The sequence below is a fragment of the Lutra lutra genome, chromosome 8 (assembly GCF_902655055.1).
Source record: "Lutra lutra chromosome 8, mLutLut1.2, whole genome shotgun sequence".
In the NCBI taxonomy this organism is placed as follows: Eukaryota; Metazoa; Chordata; class Mammalia; order Carnivora; family Mustelidae; genus Lutra; species Lutra lutra.
In genome coordinates, this window is record NC_062285.1 from 86333857 (window position 1) to 86355111 (window position 21255).

Here is a 21255-nt window from a genome sequence, read left to right on the forward strand (position 1 = left end):
TAAAATGAATAATAATTTTCAACTTACATAAAACTGGCTTGAATTCTTGGGCACAGAATCCATAGCTCTAGGTTTATTAACCTTTATTCAAACAGAAAGATAAAGCCAAATCAGTTGGCTACCATATCCCAAGTTTAATTCCTCTTGTTTCTACTTTCAGTTTAAATTCAGGAAGAATTTATTGTTATTTAGTCATACAACTTATTTTTTAAATTTAAAATAAAACTTTTTAATTTTACATTCTTCATAAATATCCCCTAACCTCTGCTCCCTATCAAACATGTTAGGAATTATAAGTCATGGTTCTGCTATTTTTCCCATTCTCATTTGTCATCCTAAAACCCAGTTATCATATCAAATTAACCCTTACCTTACTAAGACTTGGAATGCACTGAAGCTAGACTTCCAGGCTAGGTTTTCAGAGACAAATGTTTGCCTCATAATTCTTGGAGAGTATACCATTTATCTTTAAGAAATTCCTTGTGAAGAGAACTGACATTTATTCCGTAACTCTCTCTCAGAGTGATATTTTTGTCAGAAAGCAGGACAAGTCAAAATTTTCAAGCTTAAACCTAATAACTTAAGAGCAACCCCTAGACACCCATCTGGAACTAATTTACATCTCATTTTAACTTGTGGTATTATAAAAGCACTCATTTTTATATTGCACTAATTTTAAATTTCCATTAAATTATTCCATTTCTATGTTTTCATTTGGCCTAAGGGTTTTTTGGTGTCAAATTATTTTGACCTTCATAGGGAGTAGAGCAAGGCAGGGAGGGGAGGTGAGAGTGGGAGATGGACTGCTTCAGAAACTACATTTATATGAACAAATTTCTGTCCCTTGCCTTGATCTGTCAACTTTTGTAGTTTAGCTAGAAATTTTGAAGAGCTGAGGTAGGAGAAATCATAGGAAACAAAAAAAGATGATCACGAGATGAGGCTGAACATAGGGTTTTGTGCTAAATCCTCTTTTCTTGCTTTAAACTACCTATGTGGGGCATCTTATCCATGCCCATTGCATTTAGAAATCACTACAGTGTCACTGTGGCAGAGATCATTTCCTCCAGCTTCAGAAGTATGACGTCACCCTCGTGATAGTGTCAAACAGTGTCTGGGACATGATAGATATTTAACGAATATTCAACGAATATATGTTGAATGTGATAGATGAGTAGATGAATGGAAGAATAGAGGATAGACGCATGGATGGATGGATGGATGGACAGATGGATGGACAGGTGGAACTTCTCTATCTGGATGTTCTCATTAATGTCTCATATTCAACATGTTCAAGCCTAACCTCACTTACTCTTTTTTTTTTTTCCTTACTTGTTCTTATATCATTTCCCCATTAAATTCTACCTCAAAGATTTCTCTGCCTTACTCTCTACAGCTGATCAATGAACAGTTTCTATAGATAACCAGTTCATATCGAGCCATCCCCCTACTCAGATGACTGTCTACTCATAGACTTCAGAGTAAAATCCAAGCTCTTCAAAGTGACATATGAGCACCTTCCTAGTCTGGTGTCCAAAGAACCTCACAAGCTACCCTCCCCATAGCTCCATCCTCACATCCCTCAACCTACCCTGAATCACATGTATTTCCAGACTAAACCAGGCTCTTCTATGTCTAGGCTTTTGAACATTCCTCTTGGAATGCTCCTCCTAAATTCGTGAACTTCAACTCACCCAAGATTTAGCTCTAATATGAAGTCATTTCTAATATCTTGCTTAGGGAATCCGCACAGTCTTGCTTTCTTTGGTGCCTAACACAGTGCTCAATAAATATTTATTGAGTAAATGGATGTGTGTAGAACTTACAGGGAAGTAGGGAGAAGCAAAAGAAGAGTCAAATGGATATGCATTTGAAAATTATTAAGTCTAGATATCCATATTTCTGAAATCTGAATTCTGTGTACCTGTCTTTACTCTGAGCCCCTCTCCTTAAGATCTGACATTTTAAATACAGTTTTTTGATATTTCTTTCTAGTCCATCTCCACAGTTCAGAAAGGGCTTTTACCCTTTACCACTATGGGTCCTGAGATTCCAAACTGCACAGTCTTGGTCTCAGCTGTCACTGACAGTTGTTAAGCCAAAACTTCAAAGAGTTGTCCTGGCCCCCACATAACATGACCCTACTAGACAAGGCTCAGGGCTGAGATCTCCATAGTTGACTTTGATTTTAGGCACAATGGCCCATGTTCCTTAGAAGAGGCTAGAGTAATCAGGAAAAGAGGGGGCTGCTAAAAAGAAGACTATGAACTTGAGGGTTGGTGGTTGAGGAAAGACCCAGGAACAAGGTATGAAGGACCAGAAGTATCGGACCCAGGAGGTGGGAGAATAGGGAGATTCAATTCATTTTTTCTTTTCTTTTCTTTTTTTTTTTTTTTGAGTCCTGATTTAACAGGAGGATGATAGAGGTCTAGGTGATAAAGGAAAGAAGGTGAAACTGACTTCCTCTTATATTTTAGGTAAATCTCTGGTTTGTTGTCTGTAAGATGGGACAGAAGCAGTTATAGGCTTGATGCTTTAAACATACTATGAGGATTTTTTCTGTTACATTTTTCTTCCAGAAAACACAAGGTTTTTTTTTTTTTCTTTTTTCCTTTTCTCTGAGGCACTAAAGTCAGGTGGACTCATCTGTGTCTGGTTTTCCTTCTTTTACCAACACATCATAAAAGGATTTAAATTAGAAAATTATTCTACCTGTGAATCTTTTTATTTTTCCTGAAACATGCAAAGCCACAGACTCTCATCTCCTCAAGAATAGAAACTTACTTTCTTTGCTGTTTCCTTCATTGCCTAAAATGGTTCCTGACATTCTGTTTTTTGTTGTTGTTGTTGTTGTTGAATGAACTTGCTAGTGTCTGAGGAAACCAGTAAGGAAATAGTTACTTATCACATTCTACTTTATGTCTATATCATTATATACTTCTTTTCTTCTTTGTTGCATCCTTAAGATCTGCTCAAGAGAAAAACAAAAATTTTATTTATATAAGAGGTTCTCTTTTGAAATTCATATTCTCTTTCTGTGTTGCCATGGTTTCTGGTCATGGATATTCCTCCACTAAGGATGAAGAAATTTAGTGATGAACAAAAAAAAATGTGCTTTTTCAAAGCATGCCTCTCCATAGAAGTATGCTTATCTGGAAAACAATGTCAACCATTCAGAATTATATTATGTCCATAGAAATAATAAAATATAGTGGTGTGTATTCAATATTGGACAGGTTTTTTTTTTTTCCAATATTCAAGGTTTAAAGTAAACAAAACTGGGTTTAATCTCAGTTCTGTCACTTCTCTGCTTTGTAAAATATACAAGTTTATTTACTTTTCAGTTCAGGTTTCTTACACGTAAAATAGAAGCATTAATTCTTACCTTTAAGAGTGTTTTGAGAAATGAATAAGCTTGTAGTCAGGATTCAATACAAACTCCCCTTCTGATATTAGCATTCCAAAATTCCCATTCATGTTTTTAGTTAATACATGACCTAATGTAACCTCCCTAATGAGCTTTTTGAAGAGTACACTTTTAATCCAGTGCTAATATCATTAATAAATGGAGTCTCCACAAATGTATTTTATTCTTCAATAAACTATCTCTACAAATATAAAGTATGATTCCCTCTATTTTTGTAAGTATGATTATTTTTACTTTTGTGAAGCTTTTTACCACTGCAGGGGTGGAGTTAAACCTAATTCTGCTATTAATATAAGATCAGGGATCGTGGTTCTTCTCTGGCGGAGAAGAGGAACGGGTGTCCCGCCCTTTTCAGTCGGTCCTGTTTGCAATGGACATGCGAACGAGGCATTGGACCTGAGAAGGGGTGTTATATATTCAATGGAAGTTACTTTAAAGAACACATATTTCTTAAATAATAAAGACACCCTAGAGTGCAGACCTGAGTACATTGGTAATATGGAAGCCAAATTATTTATCCAGTTTTTCATTGTTTTCATCTCTCAAATATTTACTGAGCACATGCACATGTATTGGGCAATGTGCCAGCCCCTGGAGATGAAGAGGACATGGCTTAATCTATAACTCCAGAATCTGTAAGACATACAGGAATGTAAATTAATATTTACAAGGCAATTGTCCCTGTTCTATAATAGAGAAGAAACAAATGACAATGTCATGGCCGAGAGGGAGTGATTCATGGCTTGGGAAGGCCAGGGAAGACTTTAAAAGGGAGGGGATGCTTCCCTACTTAACCACAGATAGAAATGCTCTGTGGTGAATAGTAACGCCATCTATGAGTCTGTTCCATTCTAAATATATCTTTCTTTTCCTCTTTCTTTGATTTAGTTCTATATTATTACTTAACACGCTGACTAGTTTTTAGCTTATTTGAACTTGCAAGGATGCAAAGTTTTAAAAAAAAAATGAGCCCAAAAGTATTTATGGAGCCCCCCAAAGAAGTTACAATCTCTGCACTCTATTTAAAATAATAGTAATAATAAACTGTAAAAGACACCTTAAAGAAACAGTGAACAACATTAATATGAGGAAGCAAAATTGTATCATGAGGAGGTCTACAGTGTCTTGTGTTTATGTCTTTATACACCCTGGATTACAGAATGAGAAGAATAGTGTTAGTGCTCCACATGGAGAAAAGAAAAGAAACTCATGAATGTTCAGAAGCTTATGTCTGCAGAGTCACTTTTTTCCTAGAGACATTACAGGGTATTAATTCTTTTCTTTTGTATTGAAAGCAGTGTTGTGACTACACAGTGTATATTCTTCAAAATGCACCCTATATATAAAATACATACAATTTTCACCCCCAGATTTTTCCAATGAAGAGTTTAGTAGCCTCAGGGGAGCATATCGGCATGACTCGTCAGCTGTCTGATGACAAATTCCTCTTCTGTAGAAAGAGGGGATTCTGCTGATTGAGTCAGGGTTGATGGGCACTGAAAGGGGGTCATGCATTTCAGGAAGAAATGTAAATAGTCTGAGCTTCAATGTCTTCACCGGCGTGCACAGATACATGTGCATAAGCATATGGATACACATTTATATCAACTCTGTGCTGTAGGGCAGTGAAGGGTAAAGACATGCAGTTGGCCCTTATCGATGTGGGGGTGAAGGACACCAACTTCCCACGCAGTTGAAAATCCACATATAACTTTTGACTCCCCCAAAACGTAAGCAATAGCTTAATGTTGACCAGAAGCCTTACCAATACCCTTAACAGTCCATTAATACACATTCTGTATGTTATGTAGTAGATACTATATTCTTACAATAAAGTAAGCTAGAGAAAATAGAAAAATCGTGAGGAAAAGAAAATACATTTATGGTACTGTACTGTATTTATTGAAAAAAATGTGCATATATTGGTGTGCCTGGGTGGCTCAATCAGTTAAGTGTCTGCCTTCAGTTCAGGTCATGATCTTGGGGTCCTGGGATCAAACCCCACATCGGGCTCAAACCCCACAGTGGGGAGCCTGCTTCTCCCTCTGCCTGCTGCTCCTCTTGTTTGTGCTCTTTCTCTCCCTGTCAAATAAATAAAATCTTTAAAAAAAGAAAGAAAGGAAAAGAACAGGAAAAGTGTGCATATAAATGGACCCACACAGTTCAAACCTATGTTGTTCAAGAATCAACTAACACCTGACCTAACCGTGCACACTCACTGAAGGAAGGTGGGTAGCAATACTAACAATACTGCATATATTTTTAAATGCTTTCCCACTCTAATTTTCATGATATTGCTTAAATTGATGTGTTTCATTACCTGAGAAAACAATTCTCAAGTGGTATGAAACTCTCTCATCCTTTTTTTTTTAATTATTTTTCAAATACTTTACTGGGACCTTTACCTATAGTTCATAAAATTCAAACTGAAAGCAATTTAGTGTTGATTTGGCCACCCATGTAGACTTGGGATGACATACCACTGCCTCCTGTTCTCAGCTGGCCAAGTAATCCCATTATAAGTCTAATGGGAAGGGGGAGAAGAAGAGGGGAAGGAGCTACTCGATCTCCTGGCTGTGGCCTGATTTTGAGAACTTTCACAGTTAAGGCACTGTGTACATTTATTATAATATCTTCACGTAATTTTCAAGCATTAAGAATTCTATTTAAACACTGAAAAATGCTGTAAAAGAAGAGAACAATGATTTGGATAACAAGCTGTAAGTATACTCATAACCCATAGTGGACTACGGTTGTGGCCGTTTTAGCCACGTTTGCCTTCTTTTTCTATAACACAAAAAGTTGTTTGTTTTTCACAGAATAATTCAAACTCTGGGACGTAATTGTTCTGAACTTAGCAGACTCTCAGTGGAAGGTCATTAAAGACATTAAATATCTCAAAGCTATCTAGTCTTACAACTTAAAAGTAACCATTTTTTTGAAGGTCCTGCTGGTTACAGAATAAAAACCATACACATCACTTAATACATATTTATAATAACTTTTCATTATGATACGAATGTGGGAGATAAAAAGCACCATCTTTGAGCATATATAAAACCAAGGGTGTGTTAAACAAGATATAGGCAGAATTCAAGAAGAAGTCAGGTGAAGAACAATGTTCTTTGGAGTGCCTGGTGGCTCAGTCCATTAAGTGTCTGCCCTCAGCTCACGTCATGATCCTGGGGTCCTGGGATCCAGTTCCACATTGGGCTCCCTGCTCAGTGGGGAGTCTACTTCTCTCTCCCCCTCTTTTCTTCCCCCCTGCTTGTGGCTCTCTGTCTCTCTCTCTCAAATAAATAAATAAAATCTTAAAAAAAAAAAAAACAGTGTTTTTTGAAGTACCCTTAATTGACACAGAAATTCTTTTCCTGTCCTAAAAAAATCTGAACTGGCCATTTGAAACACGGTTAGCTGGCTTTTTCCAGAACAATCAGTTGACCACAGTTCCATAAGCACATTATAATTTTCCCATGATAAATGCTCACTGTTACATGCTGCTGAGTTTGGGGATATATTTAATCAACAGCAATAGCTAATTGATACAGAAAGAAAGGAAGGGTTTCACAAAGGACATTATATTTGAACTAGATTTTGAAGGGTGATTAGGATTTTATTAGTTGGATAAGGACTTTCAAGGCGGCAGGGACAACACGATTAGATGCATGAAGAGATGAACATGCATGATATTAAGTAGTACAAGCAAACTGGAGGGCCGTTGTAAGCATCAGGAAGTGATTGAAATTCAGGTTGCAAAGGTATATGAGGATCAGGGGAAGCAAGGGAATCACTTTATATTATATAGCCATATATTATATATAATTATATATAATGTATATTATTATATTATATATAGTACTATATTATAACTATATATAGTACTATATTATAACTATATATAGTACTATATATATAGTCTGCTAATTATTATATATATTATGTTATATATGTACTATATATAATATATATTATAACTATATATGTACTATATATAGTCTAATATACTAATATATATTATATATAATATACTATATAATTACTATATATTAAAGATGAGAAAGCCTAAGTTTGAAGTGAACAGGTGATTGGAAACTGCTTTAAGTGATAGAGCATTCAATACACCTCAGTCAGGAAAGTTCCCTTCAGACAAAGGACTAGATTTTTATATTAAGGATACTTCTTTAACAGACCTGTAGAGAAGAACAATAATCACAAATATTTAGGAGGTCATACATGCTTAATGATCTACAAAACAATTGTATTGTAAACATTATTAATCAGGTTATTTCATAAACCATATAGGTGAAAAATAATGGCATCACAAGAACTGTTTTAAGACTATAAGCCTAAATAGTTTAACATTTGAAACTTCTGTCAGAACTTTCAAAAAGTTCTGAAAGTTCTGTCAGAACTATACTCTCCTGAGTATATTTAAAAAATTTTTAAGGCTAGCATGTGTGTTAGTTTTCATTTACCTTGAAAAATTCATTTCTTTCTAAAAGTTGATTTGCTATACAGATCATGTCCAATCAATTTTCATAAAATATTATTCTGATCATTAAAGTTGGTACTTTTGATGTTTTCCTCATCTTGATAAGGACATCAGAACTTATTTTGAATAACTAGCCCCAGACTTGTTAATTTTTTAAAATGGCATAACTATTTTAACATAGAAATGTTGCCTTTTAGCATTTGCTTATAAATGAAATATTATCCTATTGAATTATTACGTTGATGTCACTTTAAATAATATTTCCTTGGCTCAAACTCTACTTAGTGAATTTTCCATTTTGTTAGAAACCAGCTTTCATAGATAATCATGAAATTCAGTTCCAGTAATATAAAAAATAAACCACATATAATGAAGAGTTATTCAAGTAGGTAATGTATTGAGCAAAATGTTCTTCTCTAGATTAACTTTTAGACATGTTTGGCTTATTTAGTTTCAAGGTACTGGGAAGAAAATAAGATATTTCAGAAAGCAGAACTTGCTTGCAACCAATCAAATATGTCAGGCCTCAAAACTTCAGGGAAAACAAGATCATACATCAGAGTGCTAGCAAAAGTAAAGGTTACCAATACCACCAATTTACCTCAAAAGAAAAACCTTTGCTCAGGATAGTTAGGATGGAGAGGACAGGTGTTCAAGAGAAAATTAAATCAATGTTGCATTAACTAATTAAATAAATTACAGAAGTATAATTTGTAGAAGGCTTTTGAAATACCCATTAGATGGCATTTCAGAGTGTATATTTATATAACCTTTCAAGAAAAAGCTATGGAAACGTGGCATGGTTTTGTTATGAATTCTCTTGCCTTGTTTGTGTTGCTTCTTCTTTCAATGCCTGGTTATTATTATTTCACTGCCAAGAGAGTGAACTGGGACATGGATTGATGGATCTTTTCCATCCATTCAACAAGTATTTTGCAGTCTACTATGTGTCAGACACTGTTCTAGAAACTGGAAGACAGTGATAAATTAAACAAATGTAATGTCCTCACAGACATACATTCTAAAAAAAGAATCAAGTAAAATCATCATCATCATCATAATAAATAGAATTTCAGTTGTTATTATTATTAGTGGTGGTGGTGGTGTTGATTAACAGTAGTAGAAGTAGTGGACTGTGTGGCTAGGGGAGTGGCAGGAAATGACCTCATCCTCAGCTACACTCATTATTGTTCATTTTGCCTTAGGCACCCTGGCCTGCTTTTTGTTCCCTGACCATATCAAGCACACAGTCCTGCTTTAACGTGTTTGCTTGCATTGGCTATCCCCTCTCCTTCAAACACTGTCCCCCCAGGGATCTTCTCATCTGTTTCTTTTTTTTTTTTTTAAGATTTTATTTATTTATTTGACAGACAGAGATCACAAGTAGGCAGAGAGGCAGGCAGAGAGAGGAGGAAGCAGGCTCCAGGCCAAGCAGAGAACCCGATGCGGGGCTCGATCCCAGGACCCTGGGATCATGATCTGAGCCAAAGGCAGAGGCCTTAACCCACTGAGCTACCCAGGCGCCCCTTCTCATCTGTTTCTTATACCACCTTTCCAATGAGGATTATCCTGTCTTAAATAATAACTCTTACACCGTCATCCCCAATGCCAAATCCCCTTACCTTGTTCTTTTATCCTATAGCACTTACCGCCTCTAATGTATTATAGTTCTTATTTCTTATTTTTATTTTTTATCTGTCTCCTCCTAGGAGAATATAAGCTCTGTAAGGTCAGAGATCTTTGAATTGTTTACTGGATTATTGCAAACCCCTAAAACGGAACCTGATACCGAGTAGGCACTCAATAAATAGTTATTCAATGAGATGAGGTCAGGGAGAATTTGAGGAAAAGATGTGGCAGGAGATGGTTTAAGTTTTAGCAGAGACATTATCTGTGTGAAGAGTAGTTTGGGGGAGTTTTGAGGGTGCAGCTGAAGGAGGGACCCCACTGAGGAAGCAACTGTATTATCATTGACAGGTGAAATCATGTGATGTGAGTGGTAGTGGGGGAGGAGGGGAGACATGGCAAGATATATCCCCTATGAAACTTATAGCTCCTAATAAAATTATAATCAAATTTGTGGGTAAGTAATACTAAGGTTTTATGGTTCCATCAGTAAATGGTGAATGTCAGCAAGCACCTCAGACCCAGTGGAAATAATAGAGATTTAACAGATAACACTTCCACAGATGTAAGGTTATTTTCATTCTTTAGAATAATAATTTTAAGTTAAAATATTTTTGAAAATAAAAATATAGACAATGCATTTGTCTTTTCCATGAATAATCTGTGTGTGAGGAGATAAAAACGTGTCTTTTAAGAATAAACATAAGGGGGGCACCTGGGTGGCTCAGTGGGTTAAGCCTCTGCCTTTGGCTTAGGTCATGATCTCAGGGTTCTGGGATCGAGCCCCACATCGGGCTCTCTGCTCAGCGGGGAGCCTGCTTCCCCCTCTCTCTCTCTGCCTGCCTCTCTGCCTACTTGTGATCTCTGTCAAATAAATAAATAAAATCTTAAAAAAATATAAACATAAGGCATGTCAATTTTTCAATGTGGTTTTGATGTTTTTTTATTGCATTTGAAATAGACTGAATTTCAGGCGCCTGGGTGGCTCAGTCAGTTAAGTATCTGACTCTTGACTTCAGCTCAGGTCATGATCTCAGGGTCCTGGGATTGAGCCTCACATCAGACTCCCCACTCAGTGGGGAGACTTCTTGTCTCCTTCTCCCTCTGCTTGTGCTCTCTGTCTCAAATAAATAAATAAATCTTTAAAAAATAGATTGAATTAAAAAAATATGATCCTATTGTTAAAATAACCATCATAAAATAATGTGCAACTCTTAAAAAATATTAGAAATGTTTAGATTGATTTCATTGATAAAGCCTAGCAACATTGCCCCATTGGAAGGTAGCTCCCTGAACCTGAGCCAATAACCCATCAGTGAGCAGGAGCAACTTCTCAACAACAAACATGACATCTCAAAAGTCACCAGAATCCTGTTTATATTCATAGAACAGCTTCCTTAGAATCCAACCCCAGAGCTACTTTAATATGAGAAAAAATTCTAACAAGCTTATTAATATGGCTTATTGGTCTTTAGAAAAACAAAAGTAACAAAGGAGATTCCAGTGGGTTGGTTATTGGAGGTGGTCTTGGGTCCCAGTGACTGTGGCGAAAAGAGAAAGCTGAGGGTTCCTGGGTGGCTCAGTCAATTAAGCGTCTGTCTTCGGCTCAACTCATGGTCCTGGGGTCCTGGGATTGAGCCCCGGGTCACACTCCCTACTAACGAGGAGTCTGCTTCTCCCTCTCCTTCTGCCCCATCCCCCTTCTCATGCATGCACTCTCTCTCTCTCTCAAATAAATAAATTTTTAAAAAAAATCTGTAAAAAACAAAGAAGAGAAAACCATGGTATTTGAGGGAGGAAAAAAAGTATGTGTGTGTATGAATGTGTGTATTCAAAAGCTGAACTATTTAAAGCCCTAGCATTCCAGAATTGTGTTGCCTCGACCATTCTTACCGTGTAACTGCACAGGACGCTAATCCAGGTTGTTCACTAAGATTGGGACATTTTTAAATGATTCAGTGTTATTCCATACTCAGTTTGGAAGGGCAATCGAGTGTCAAATACATTTTAGAAAGATTTCTTTGAGAAATAATTGAACTTTAAATGGTCTTAGAGGGGCGCCTGGGTGGCTCAGTGGGTTAAGCCGCTGCCTTCGGCTCAAGTCATGATCTCAGGGTCCTGGGATCGAGTCCCGCATCGGGCTCTCTGCTCAGCAGGGAGCCTGCTTCCCTCTCTCTCTCTGCCTGCCTCTCTGTCTACTTGTGATCTCTCTCTGTCAAATAAATAAATAAAATCTTTAAAAAAAAAAAACTTTCTCTCCCTCCCTCTCTCAAATTAAAATCATTAGTTTAAAAAAAAATAAATGGTCTTAGAATTGGGTAAGTTCAAACTTCAGTTACGTGAAATTTTATGAATTTTACTACCTCATTGCTTAAGGATGTCTGGTAAGTGTATTTTTCAGGGTGAAACTTTTAGAGTTAAAACTACATTCTCTAACAATAGGTGAACTCTGAAAAAGGTCAGCAATTATGTTTACTAACATGCTAATTTAAAAACAGGAAAATATCTGTCTACTGCTTACTGCTTCTTACACGCAAAAAAAAAAAAATGCATTCTTGAGAGGGTGAGCAGTGACAGACTCTGAAAATTGCAGATAAAACCACAAGTACACTCACTGTGGGAAGTATTATAGGGTCAGTGGCCTTGCTACTTTAGGCACTGCAAATATTTTGGCTTCAATTCAGACTCACACTCTGTAATTAGAAAGAACATTGCTACTTCAGTCTCCAGCCAAGCCACATATGTTTGTGGTCTGTTTTATGAGGTTATCATTGCAATTTGCCTGTGATCTCTCCCATAAGACACTATGGTAGGGGTGATATACTTCTCTGTTGATCCTACAGTGGCAACAAAGGACAGACTAATAGCAACTTCCAACTAACTAGTTCTATTTCGTCAAGGAAGAAATAGCCTACTACATACAGGACATTTTGGTAAAAATAAAAATATTCTAATAATAGATATTTTAAAACTACAAAATACAATAGACATTGATTTTCTAGTTAGGGTCAGTGGGATCCCAGGAAGACCACAGGTCTTCAGAGTCCTCATTAGCGTGTTGAAACTATCTGCCAAAATATATGTATATACATTTTACCAGGGAAAAGAGTCCAAGCTTTTGTTCTATTTTCAAAGTGTCTGTGACATCCCTTTTCAAAAAAAATTTTTAAGGAGCTTAAGAACCACTGTTTTCAATACCTCTATAGGAAAATGTCAAGCATGTATCCCACTGGTTTTTAAGGACAATGGAGCCCATGCATTAGGCCAGTTCTCCTCCTGTCACCAGCTTCCAGTCAAGTATTATCTGGAGGGCCTGGCCTTAAATTAAGTTGAGAACAGTGGATAAATCACAGGCCTTGGAAACAGACTGCTTGAGCTCAAATCCTAACTTGGTCACAAACTAGGTAAGTGACTCAGTGAAATTTTTTGAGCAGTCAGAGCCTCAGTTTCCTTATCTGAAAAATGGGAACAATCATAGTATCTGCCTCATAGGGATGAAATAAGGGTTGAGAGGATCATGCAAGTAAAGTGTTTCCATGGTTCCAGACCCTACCTCTGACTGTACTATTTCATCAGTGTCACCTCTAATGAGCCTTAATGAGTCACTAATGAAATCTGTAAGTTTAAATATCTGGTGCTTTTTTAAAGATTTTATTCCTTTATTTAGAGAGAGACAGAGAGCGTGTGTGCATACACATGAGTAGGGGAGGGACAGAGGGAGAGAATCTCAAGCAGACTCTTCACTGAACGTGGAGCCCCATACGGGTCTTGATCTCACAACCCTGAGATCATGACCTGAGTGGAAATCAAGAGTCAGACACTTAACTGACTGAGCCACCCAGGCGCCCCTTAAACATCTGTTTCTCTGATAATACAAATTACCAGCTAGTGATCTTTCCATTGCAGATAAAAATCATTGTGTTTTCAATTCACTGTTGTTAGTCATCAGTATTCAATCTCTAGACACCTGTATTGTGATACTTTATATCTAAATTCATTGTTTTGCTAAAAATGTTATGAGTGAGCATTTTCACATTATGATGTCTTTCTTTGCTTGCTTGTTTTAACCCTGTAACTAAAGGAACAAATCAAACCCGTTCATTAATGCATCATTAAGACTTTGCGCCAATTTTTAGAACACCATATGAAATTGAAAAAAACTCTTGAACAAACATGAATAAATGCATTGGGTGTTTATATGCCAAGAAATGTAAGGCACTCTAGTTGTCTGGGCTACTTCTCTTTCTGTGCAAAGATAAGAACCACAAGAAATTAACAAATTTGTTTGAAATGTTGCTCTTTTTTTTTTTTTTCCACAGCTCTTGTAGTGAGATTCCTGACCAAACGATTCATCTGGGAATATGATCCCACTCTCGGTAGGTCAAATTTTATTTCCTCCTTTCCAGTGAGAGTTTATGAGCCAAAAGAGGCAATGACTTTTTCTGTTGCAACATTTTGAAGCACCTACCAGCTGTTTGGGAAGTATCTCATCAAATCAGGTAAAGAAGCCCTTCAAGAAGCTGGACATGTATCTCAGACTGTCTGTGCTTGGAACTGCACAGGATTTTCATACATAGAGGAAGACCAGAGCCAGGAAGGAAGTGGGTACAACACGATGCCCTCACGTCAGAAAAGGCAGCATCATTCTAGTGGGAGAAGGAGGACACAGTGGCCAAGGCTAACCTGGCGTGGAAAAAACTGGCACGCTGAGGGGAGTATCACAAGAAAATAAACCTTCCGAACACTGATTCAGGGAAAATATAAAAATAAACTCTATTTCTGTCCAAAGAATTTGATTAAAGTCTATTTAAAAAAGAAAAAAAGAGGGGTGCCTGGGTGGCTCAGTGGGTTAAGCCTCTGCGTTCGGCTCGGGTCATGATCCCAGGGTCCTGGGATTGAGCCCTGCATTGGGCTCTCTGCTCAGCAGGGAGCCTACTTCCTCCTCTCTCTCTGCCTGCCTCTCTGCCTGCTTGTGATCTCTGCCTGTCATATAAATAAATAAAATCTTATTTAAAAAAAGAAAAAAAGAGGCAACAAAAATTGGTGTCTGTAGAGCTTGAAAGCAGCATAATATTGTATGAAGCAATCGTCAGGTTTTTTAAGTAGTCAAAACGAGTGCTTATTAGATAGCTGCTTAGTCCTCATCCTCAAAACAGTGTCGACAATCCAAGGGTTCTAATTTAAGCTTCAGATTTTATTCCAAATTAATCCTTTGAGTTTTTGTTCTTTATGCTTCAGGGACCCCAGCTGGGTCTGTAAAGGGCAACAACTTTGAATCCAGAGGAGGCTGGAGAAACATACGTCCTTCGTTTCATTACTAGGCCCAGAGTCCAGGCTGAGCTGGCCTTACTCAGAAGAATGAAAAAGGCAAAGATTATTCCTTTTTTTTTTTTTTTTAATTTCATTCTGTTTGGTTTAGTTATGACTCCAAGCTTACATACTTCACGTTAAAAGGGAGATTTCTTCCCCTTTTTGCCTCCTTTCATTGCTTTTATTCATTCAGTCAACAAATACTCTTAAATGCCTCCTATGTGTCAGATCATTGCAGGTGCTGAGGATAAACCAACAGACAGAAAAAGTCTCTGGCTCTTTTGAGCTAACAGTTTAGTGAAGACAGGAGAAGAGTCAATAAACAAAGAGAGGTCAGATAATGATAAGTACTACAACAGTGGTGAATGCAGAGCGACCTTAGAGTTTATTTAATTTATAAATTTGTAATCTGGGACTTGTTTTTGTGAAAGTGCACACGGCAGATTCAACAGTGTTTCCAAATAGTTGCCAGACCGTCCTGCTATTATTTACGAAATAGTCCCCACTCTGCCCAGGCTACTGCCAAAGCTGTTTTTTGTTTGCTTGTTTGTTTGTTTTTAATACATTGAATCATTTACCCTCGGATATGGCTCTAGATTTGCCTTTTATATCCACCCCCAGTTCCACATTCTTCTGATAATGAGCTCTGTGGAAATTTTGACACAGAGTAGAGAAAGTCCTTTTTCTCTAACTTTCTGCACAGTTATCTTGGCTAGGATTTCTAGTTTATCCTTCCAGTCCAATTTTTAAGACTCTATCACAACATGACATGATTTTGATTGGAATTGCATTAAAACTACAAATTACTTTGAGAAGACTCACATCTTTACACTATTCAGTTTTTTTTTCAAATCTAATAACATGCCTCTACATTTATTAATCTTTACTTATTTGTTTTTGCTTTTATTTTTTTAAGGACTTTATTTATTTATTTGACAGAAAGAAAGAGAGAGATTACAAACAGGGGGAGGGCAGAGGGAGAGGGAGAAGCAGGCTCCCTGCTGAGCAGGGAGCTCTGTGTGAGGCTTGATCCCAGGACTCTAGGATCATGATCTAACTGAAGGCAGACACTCAACCAACTGAGCCACCTAGGCACCCCTGTTTTTGCTTTTAAATAGTTTTCAACATTAACAATTTTTTAACATTTTTAACATAGCCACAATCTAATCTTAAAATGATATATTTGGATCAAAAATACACCTGGTTTTAAAAAATCATTTGCTATCTATTATTTGCTTCACATAAATACTCTCCTCTTATATTTTTCATTACTTATCTAAGCTTTACAAAGTTCCTGAGAATCTTAATGCTTTATGGGAGTTCAGTAGAAAAATCCTGATTTTTACTTAGCAATCCCAGTATATCTCAACAAAATAAGAAGCTTATATAAAATGATCTATTTTTTTTTAACCTTTCTGAATGTGTTCAAGTAACCAGTGTTACTATTTTAAATCAGTTTTAGGTGAACCATTGTCATCGTCCCTTTTGTTTTATTCCTTCTGAAAAACAACTGCTGTTAATAGAAATCTGCCCGCATCAGTTATCTATAATACAGGCTTCCTTCACTAAGAACAATGAAAGTTTATTGAGTGACCTTGTACCGTACTGCTTAAAAAGGATTACTGCTGCTAAGCAACAAGAGCGCTGATCAGGTGTATGACTCACTTGCAGGTGAGGGTTTCATTAACTCACCCTGGAAACTGGTGTGTGTGTGTGTGTGTGTGTGTGTGTGCGCGCGTGTGTGTGCGCGCGTGCGCGCGCTGAAAGTCACCAATATTCTAGCCTACAGGAGTTCCCCATCTATTTGACTTAAGATGAATCAAGATTTCTGGGGCTTGACTTCATACTATCACAAAGTTTCAAAACCACCACTGAAAGGGAAAGCTCCCATTAAAAAGCTAAGTGGCATATTTGCAAAAGCCAGTCTTGAGTTCTGAATTCAGAGCCTTCCTCAAAAACATACTATAAAACTGTACGTTAATTATACTTCGATAAAAGATAGGAAGGGAAAAAATTTTCTTAATAGTTCAGTGCTGTCAACTTGTGACAGAGTTATTGCTCCTTGAGAAGCTGAAGACTATGAACACCATTTAATGTTTCAAAATTGGAGTATCTATATCTACCACTCTGAGGTAAATCTGTGAAGGAAGTTTGCTACCATGATAGTAAATGATTCTCAGACTCTTTGTTTGGTGGGTTTTGCTCTTTTTTTTTTTTTTTCATGGAGAAGAACTACCATTAGGGATGCAAGCACAGGCGAGAGAGAGGGTGAGAGGGAACAAAACCCACGGTCTGTTTGCACTTGTGTTTCATAGAAGAAGCAAATATTTTGCACATCCAAATGGTTTGAAGGAATTAGCTAAGAAAAAAACATTTAATTCTTTACACTGGGCAATTTTAGTTTTCCTTACATTTTTCTCATTTCACTATGGACCAGTGAAATGTTAGTCAGAGACCAGAGGTGGTGTCTGAGTAGCATTTGAAAACCAGAAGTGAAGCCTGTGAGGTTTAGGGCTCACACCATCTGAACAAGAAGCCCCCGATGGTGGTGAGGGTAACATTCTCATTGTAGAACAACAGGGTCCATGTTCTGATTAGATCCCCAAGAACTGAATCCCTGCTTCTGAGAGTCCTATTCCCCTTAGAGAGTGTTGATCATGGCAGAGAATAGGGACAAAGGCTTAGATGGTGCTAGTTGTGCGTCCGTGTGGAGGGGGGGGCATGCGCGTGCGCATGTGTGTGTGTGAGAGAGAGAAAGAGATGGATGTTTGGGGAAGAAGAGAGCGACCACATGTCAGCACTTACCACTACTACCACTATATTGGAAGCACCATACTCTGTGCTTGAATGGATAATGGAGTCTCTGCTTCATGAATAAAGATTCAGACAGGAACAAGGATAGGAACTGGGAGACAGATCCACTGGCACTTGGGGTTTTTGATTTGCTCTTCCTTCCTGCATAACAGTACCCTCTGTTTGGAAAGAAAGTCTTATACAAGAGAGAGACACACCCAGAATAAATTCTCTGAACTCGAAACTAAAGCAGAAGTGCTTAGCCAACTCATGGAACCAATCAATATCGGCACAGCAAGGAACATTGAGATCGTCCTTTGATGAATAAGGAAATAAGTCCAGCAAAGTAAATTTATTCACAATTATGTGGCTGGTTTGTGTTTAGACCAGTAATAGAACTCAAAGTCAGTACAATTTTCACGGTAGCATAAATCAGCATTACTAACTGCTGTTGTTACTGTACCGGCTAAATGTCCATATTAATATGTTGAAATTTGCAAAAAAGCTAAATCAATAAAAGGATTAACCATCTACAATATCCCTTTGAGCATCAACTTCTCTTAGCATATACAAAATCTACTACTACTTATAAAAGTATTACTGAATACAAGTTTTAAATCACGCATTCTCATACACAGTAAAATTCGGCATATTTTTATTTTTTTAAAGATTTTATTGATTTATTTGACAGAGTGAGAGTGAGAGCAGGAACACAAGCAGGGAGAGTGGGAGAAGGAGAGAAGCAGGCCTCCTGCGGAGCAGGGAGCTTGATGCGGGGCTCCATTCCAGGACCCTGGTATCGTGACCTGAGCCGAAGGGAGACACTTTAATGACTAAGCCACGTAGGCCTCCCAGTTCGAATTTTAAAATGTACCAAATTCCATCTTGAAATTAATATTGGTCTTATAGTGTATATTATTTTGTTTCATTTAGATATATGCCTTAAACAATCACCCCTCTTCCCTTTAAAAAGAAAAAAGAAAAAAAAAAAAAGACTCCGAATCTTCATTTCAGGTTAGTAAGAACAAACTAAAATATGTGTCCACTCTCCACACACATACACATTTTCTCTTATGTTTTGGAATGAATAGTAGAGTTTAATTCCAAAAAGTGCTTAGTACATTTTTTCAAATTAGCTTCGTTAAAGTTAGCACACGGAGGCACAACATTTTGCCTGTGTGGGCTATATATTTCCACTGTTGACGTGAAGATATGGGTTTCTAATGAGAGAGAAGAGGCTTAAAGAGAAAAAGCTCAAAATGGCATGAAAACAGTACTTGGCTTCGATGAAATCACTGCTGCTCCCCGCTGCTATGTCTGTGGCAGACATTCCCTCATTTCCTGCATTCCTTCATTTTTGTTTCAGTTAACAAACAACCAGAGAATCACACAACTTCATACAATTTTCATTATATTTTATTTCCCCCCTACTGTGGCCTTCTGTGGTTGAAATACATATCCTATTTATCATGGAAGCAACAGAGAAAAATGTCCTTGTCTGTGAGACAACTTTTGGTGTAAAGAGATGGAAGAGAGCCCAGAACTCTGTTTTCCAGGCCCCAGGGCTGATGCCAGCCCCTTTAAAAAGGAAGGTAGTGCAAAGGCCACCACAGAACGGGAATGGAAGAAACAGAAACGGCATAGATCCTAGCTGGCCTGCTGCTTCTGGGCCTCTCTCCTCCTCAGGCTGGAGGACTGAAGATGCAAAAAGAAATAATTGAGAGAACATTTAGAGGTATTTAGAGATAAGAAGTTGCTATACATCGTACTTTAGAGTGAAATTATACAAAATAATCATCTCCCCTTTCACATAAAGAGTAGGGGGATAGAATGTTCTAGAATTGAGAATCATTGTACATACCACAGACAGATTACCTATTCTAACAGAATGACAGTACTGCGAAAATATGTTTATTAAAATATATTGAACATAACTTCCTTTTTAAATTTTGCTGTTCAGAAAAGACTTCAGCCGTGCATCATGCCTGTGGCAATGATCGTGACACAGCTTATAGCAGGTAGAAGGCTAGGTTATGCTAGTTAGCTAAGCCTCCTTTCTGTAGTTTGTATTTTAGGTAGAAGATTATATTTGTAGCAGAGTAATAAAAAACTGTGGTAAAAAAAAGAACTGTAAAATAGTTGATGAGATGAAGAAATGAAAGAATAATGAACAGATAAATAAAAGGACCGACTTACTGGTCACCCTGTTGAGACAAACTTGCAGGTTTATTTGGATGGTTGGTTGGTTGCTTGGGGATTTGGGTAGTTTAGGTGTAAAGAATTAAGTGAATCATGTTAATCTATCCACAGTACCATTCGTGTGCTTATGAATCCTTTATATCATTTTTATTACATTTCTATTATTTTGCATACTTATTTCTTTTATATTATATATTTCTATTACTATTATCTATATTATTTATATGATTTCACTTTATTTTTCCTGCATGCCCCATTGTGACACCATTGGCCTCCTCTTTCCCATAGGTATATAATCTAATATGTTTGATTCTTAGCATAGTGGTATAAGCCCCATTCCAAAGTCAATCTTCCTTAGATCCAATGTCAACTCTACCACTTACCACTTACTCTGTCTGAGCTTCGGCAAGTTATTAAATGTTGTTGTGCCTCCATATCTTTGTGTAACAGGAGATAATACTAATATCTACTGCAGAGATATTTGTGAGGATTACTCATTATATGAGTAAAGCATTTAGAACAATTCTTGTTCAAATAGTAAGCAGTATATACTAGGTATTACATATTTTTTGAAAAGGGTGTTTTTCTGTGTATCCATAAACCTTAAACTTATATAAATTTCATTATGCTATAGATCTTCCTATAAAGGTAATCATGTGATGTTTTTTTCTTTAGCACTTTTTTCACATTCAGTGCTTTACTGTATTAAACTTCATTAATAGAAACAATATCCAAATTATAGAAAGAGCCCAAGTGTCTGACGAATGGATAAAGAGGTGGGGGGTATATATATGTAATGGAATATTACTCAGCCATAAATAAGAATGAAATCTTGCCATTTGCAATGATGTGGGTGGAGCTAGAAAGTATTATGCTAAACAAAATCAGTCATAGACAAATACCATATGATTTCACTCATAGGTGCAATTTAAGAAACAAAACAAATGATCATAAGGGGTTAAAAAAAAGAGAGGAAAACCAAGGAACAGACTCTTAACTATAGAGAACAAACTGATGGTTACCAGAGAGGAGGTGTGGGGGTTGGGGGATGGGGGAAATAGGTCATGGGTATTAAGGAGGGCACTTGTGGTGAGCACCAGGTACAAAACTAACTGGAATTTAAATAAAAATTTATAAAAATGCATTGATAGACTTTAAACGCTCTTTGTATTTCCGAAAAAACTTGAACTGATCGTGATGTACTTTTCTTTTTACACTAATTGAACTCAATTGGATAATATTTTATTTAGGATTTGTGTATCTACGTTCAAGAATAAAGTGAGCCTATAATTTTCTTGTCCTTTTCCTCTTACTATTCTTATACTACTTCGTATTAGAGTCACATAATGCCCCACAAAAGGAATTGGATGATTATCCTTTTTCTATTTTCTAGAACAACTTGTTTAAT

At 37.0% G+C, this 21255-nt stretch overlaps 1 protein-coding gene across 1 annotated transcript in view; it reads left to right on the top strand.

Annotated features, from left to right (window-relative positions):
- Positions 1–21255, top strand: part of RERG (RAS like estrogen regulated growth inhibitor) — a 118750-nt gene that overhangs the window by 90968 nt on the left and 6527 nt on the right. The window contains exon 3 of the mRNA XM_047743021.1: positions 13865–13921. Coding sequence (XP_047598977.1) covers positions 13865–13921 — 57 coding nt within the window. The remainder of the gene's footprint in view (positions 1–13864; positions 13922–21255) is intronic.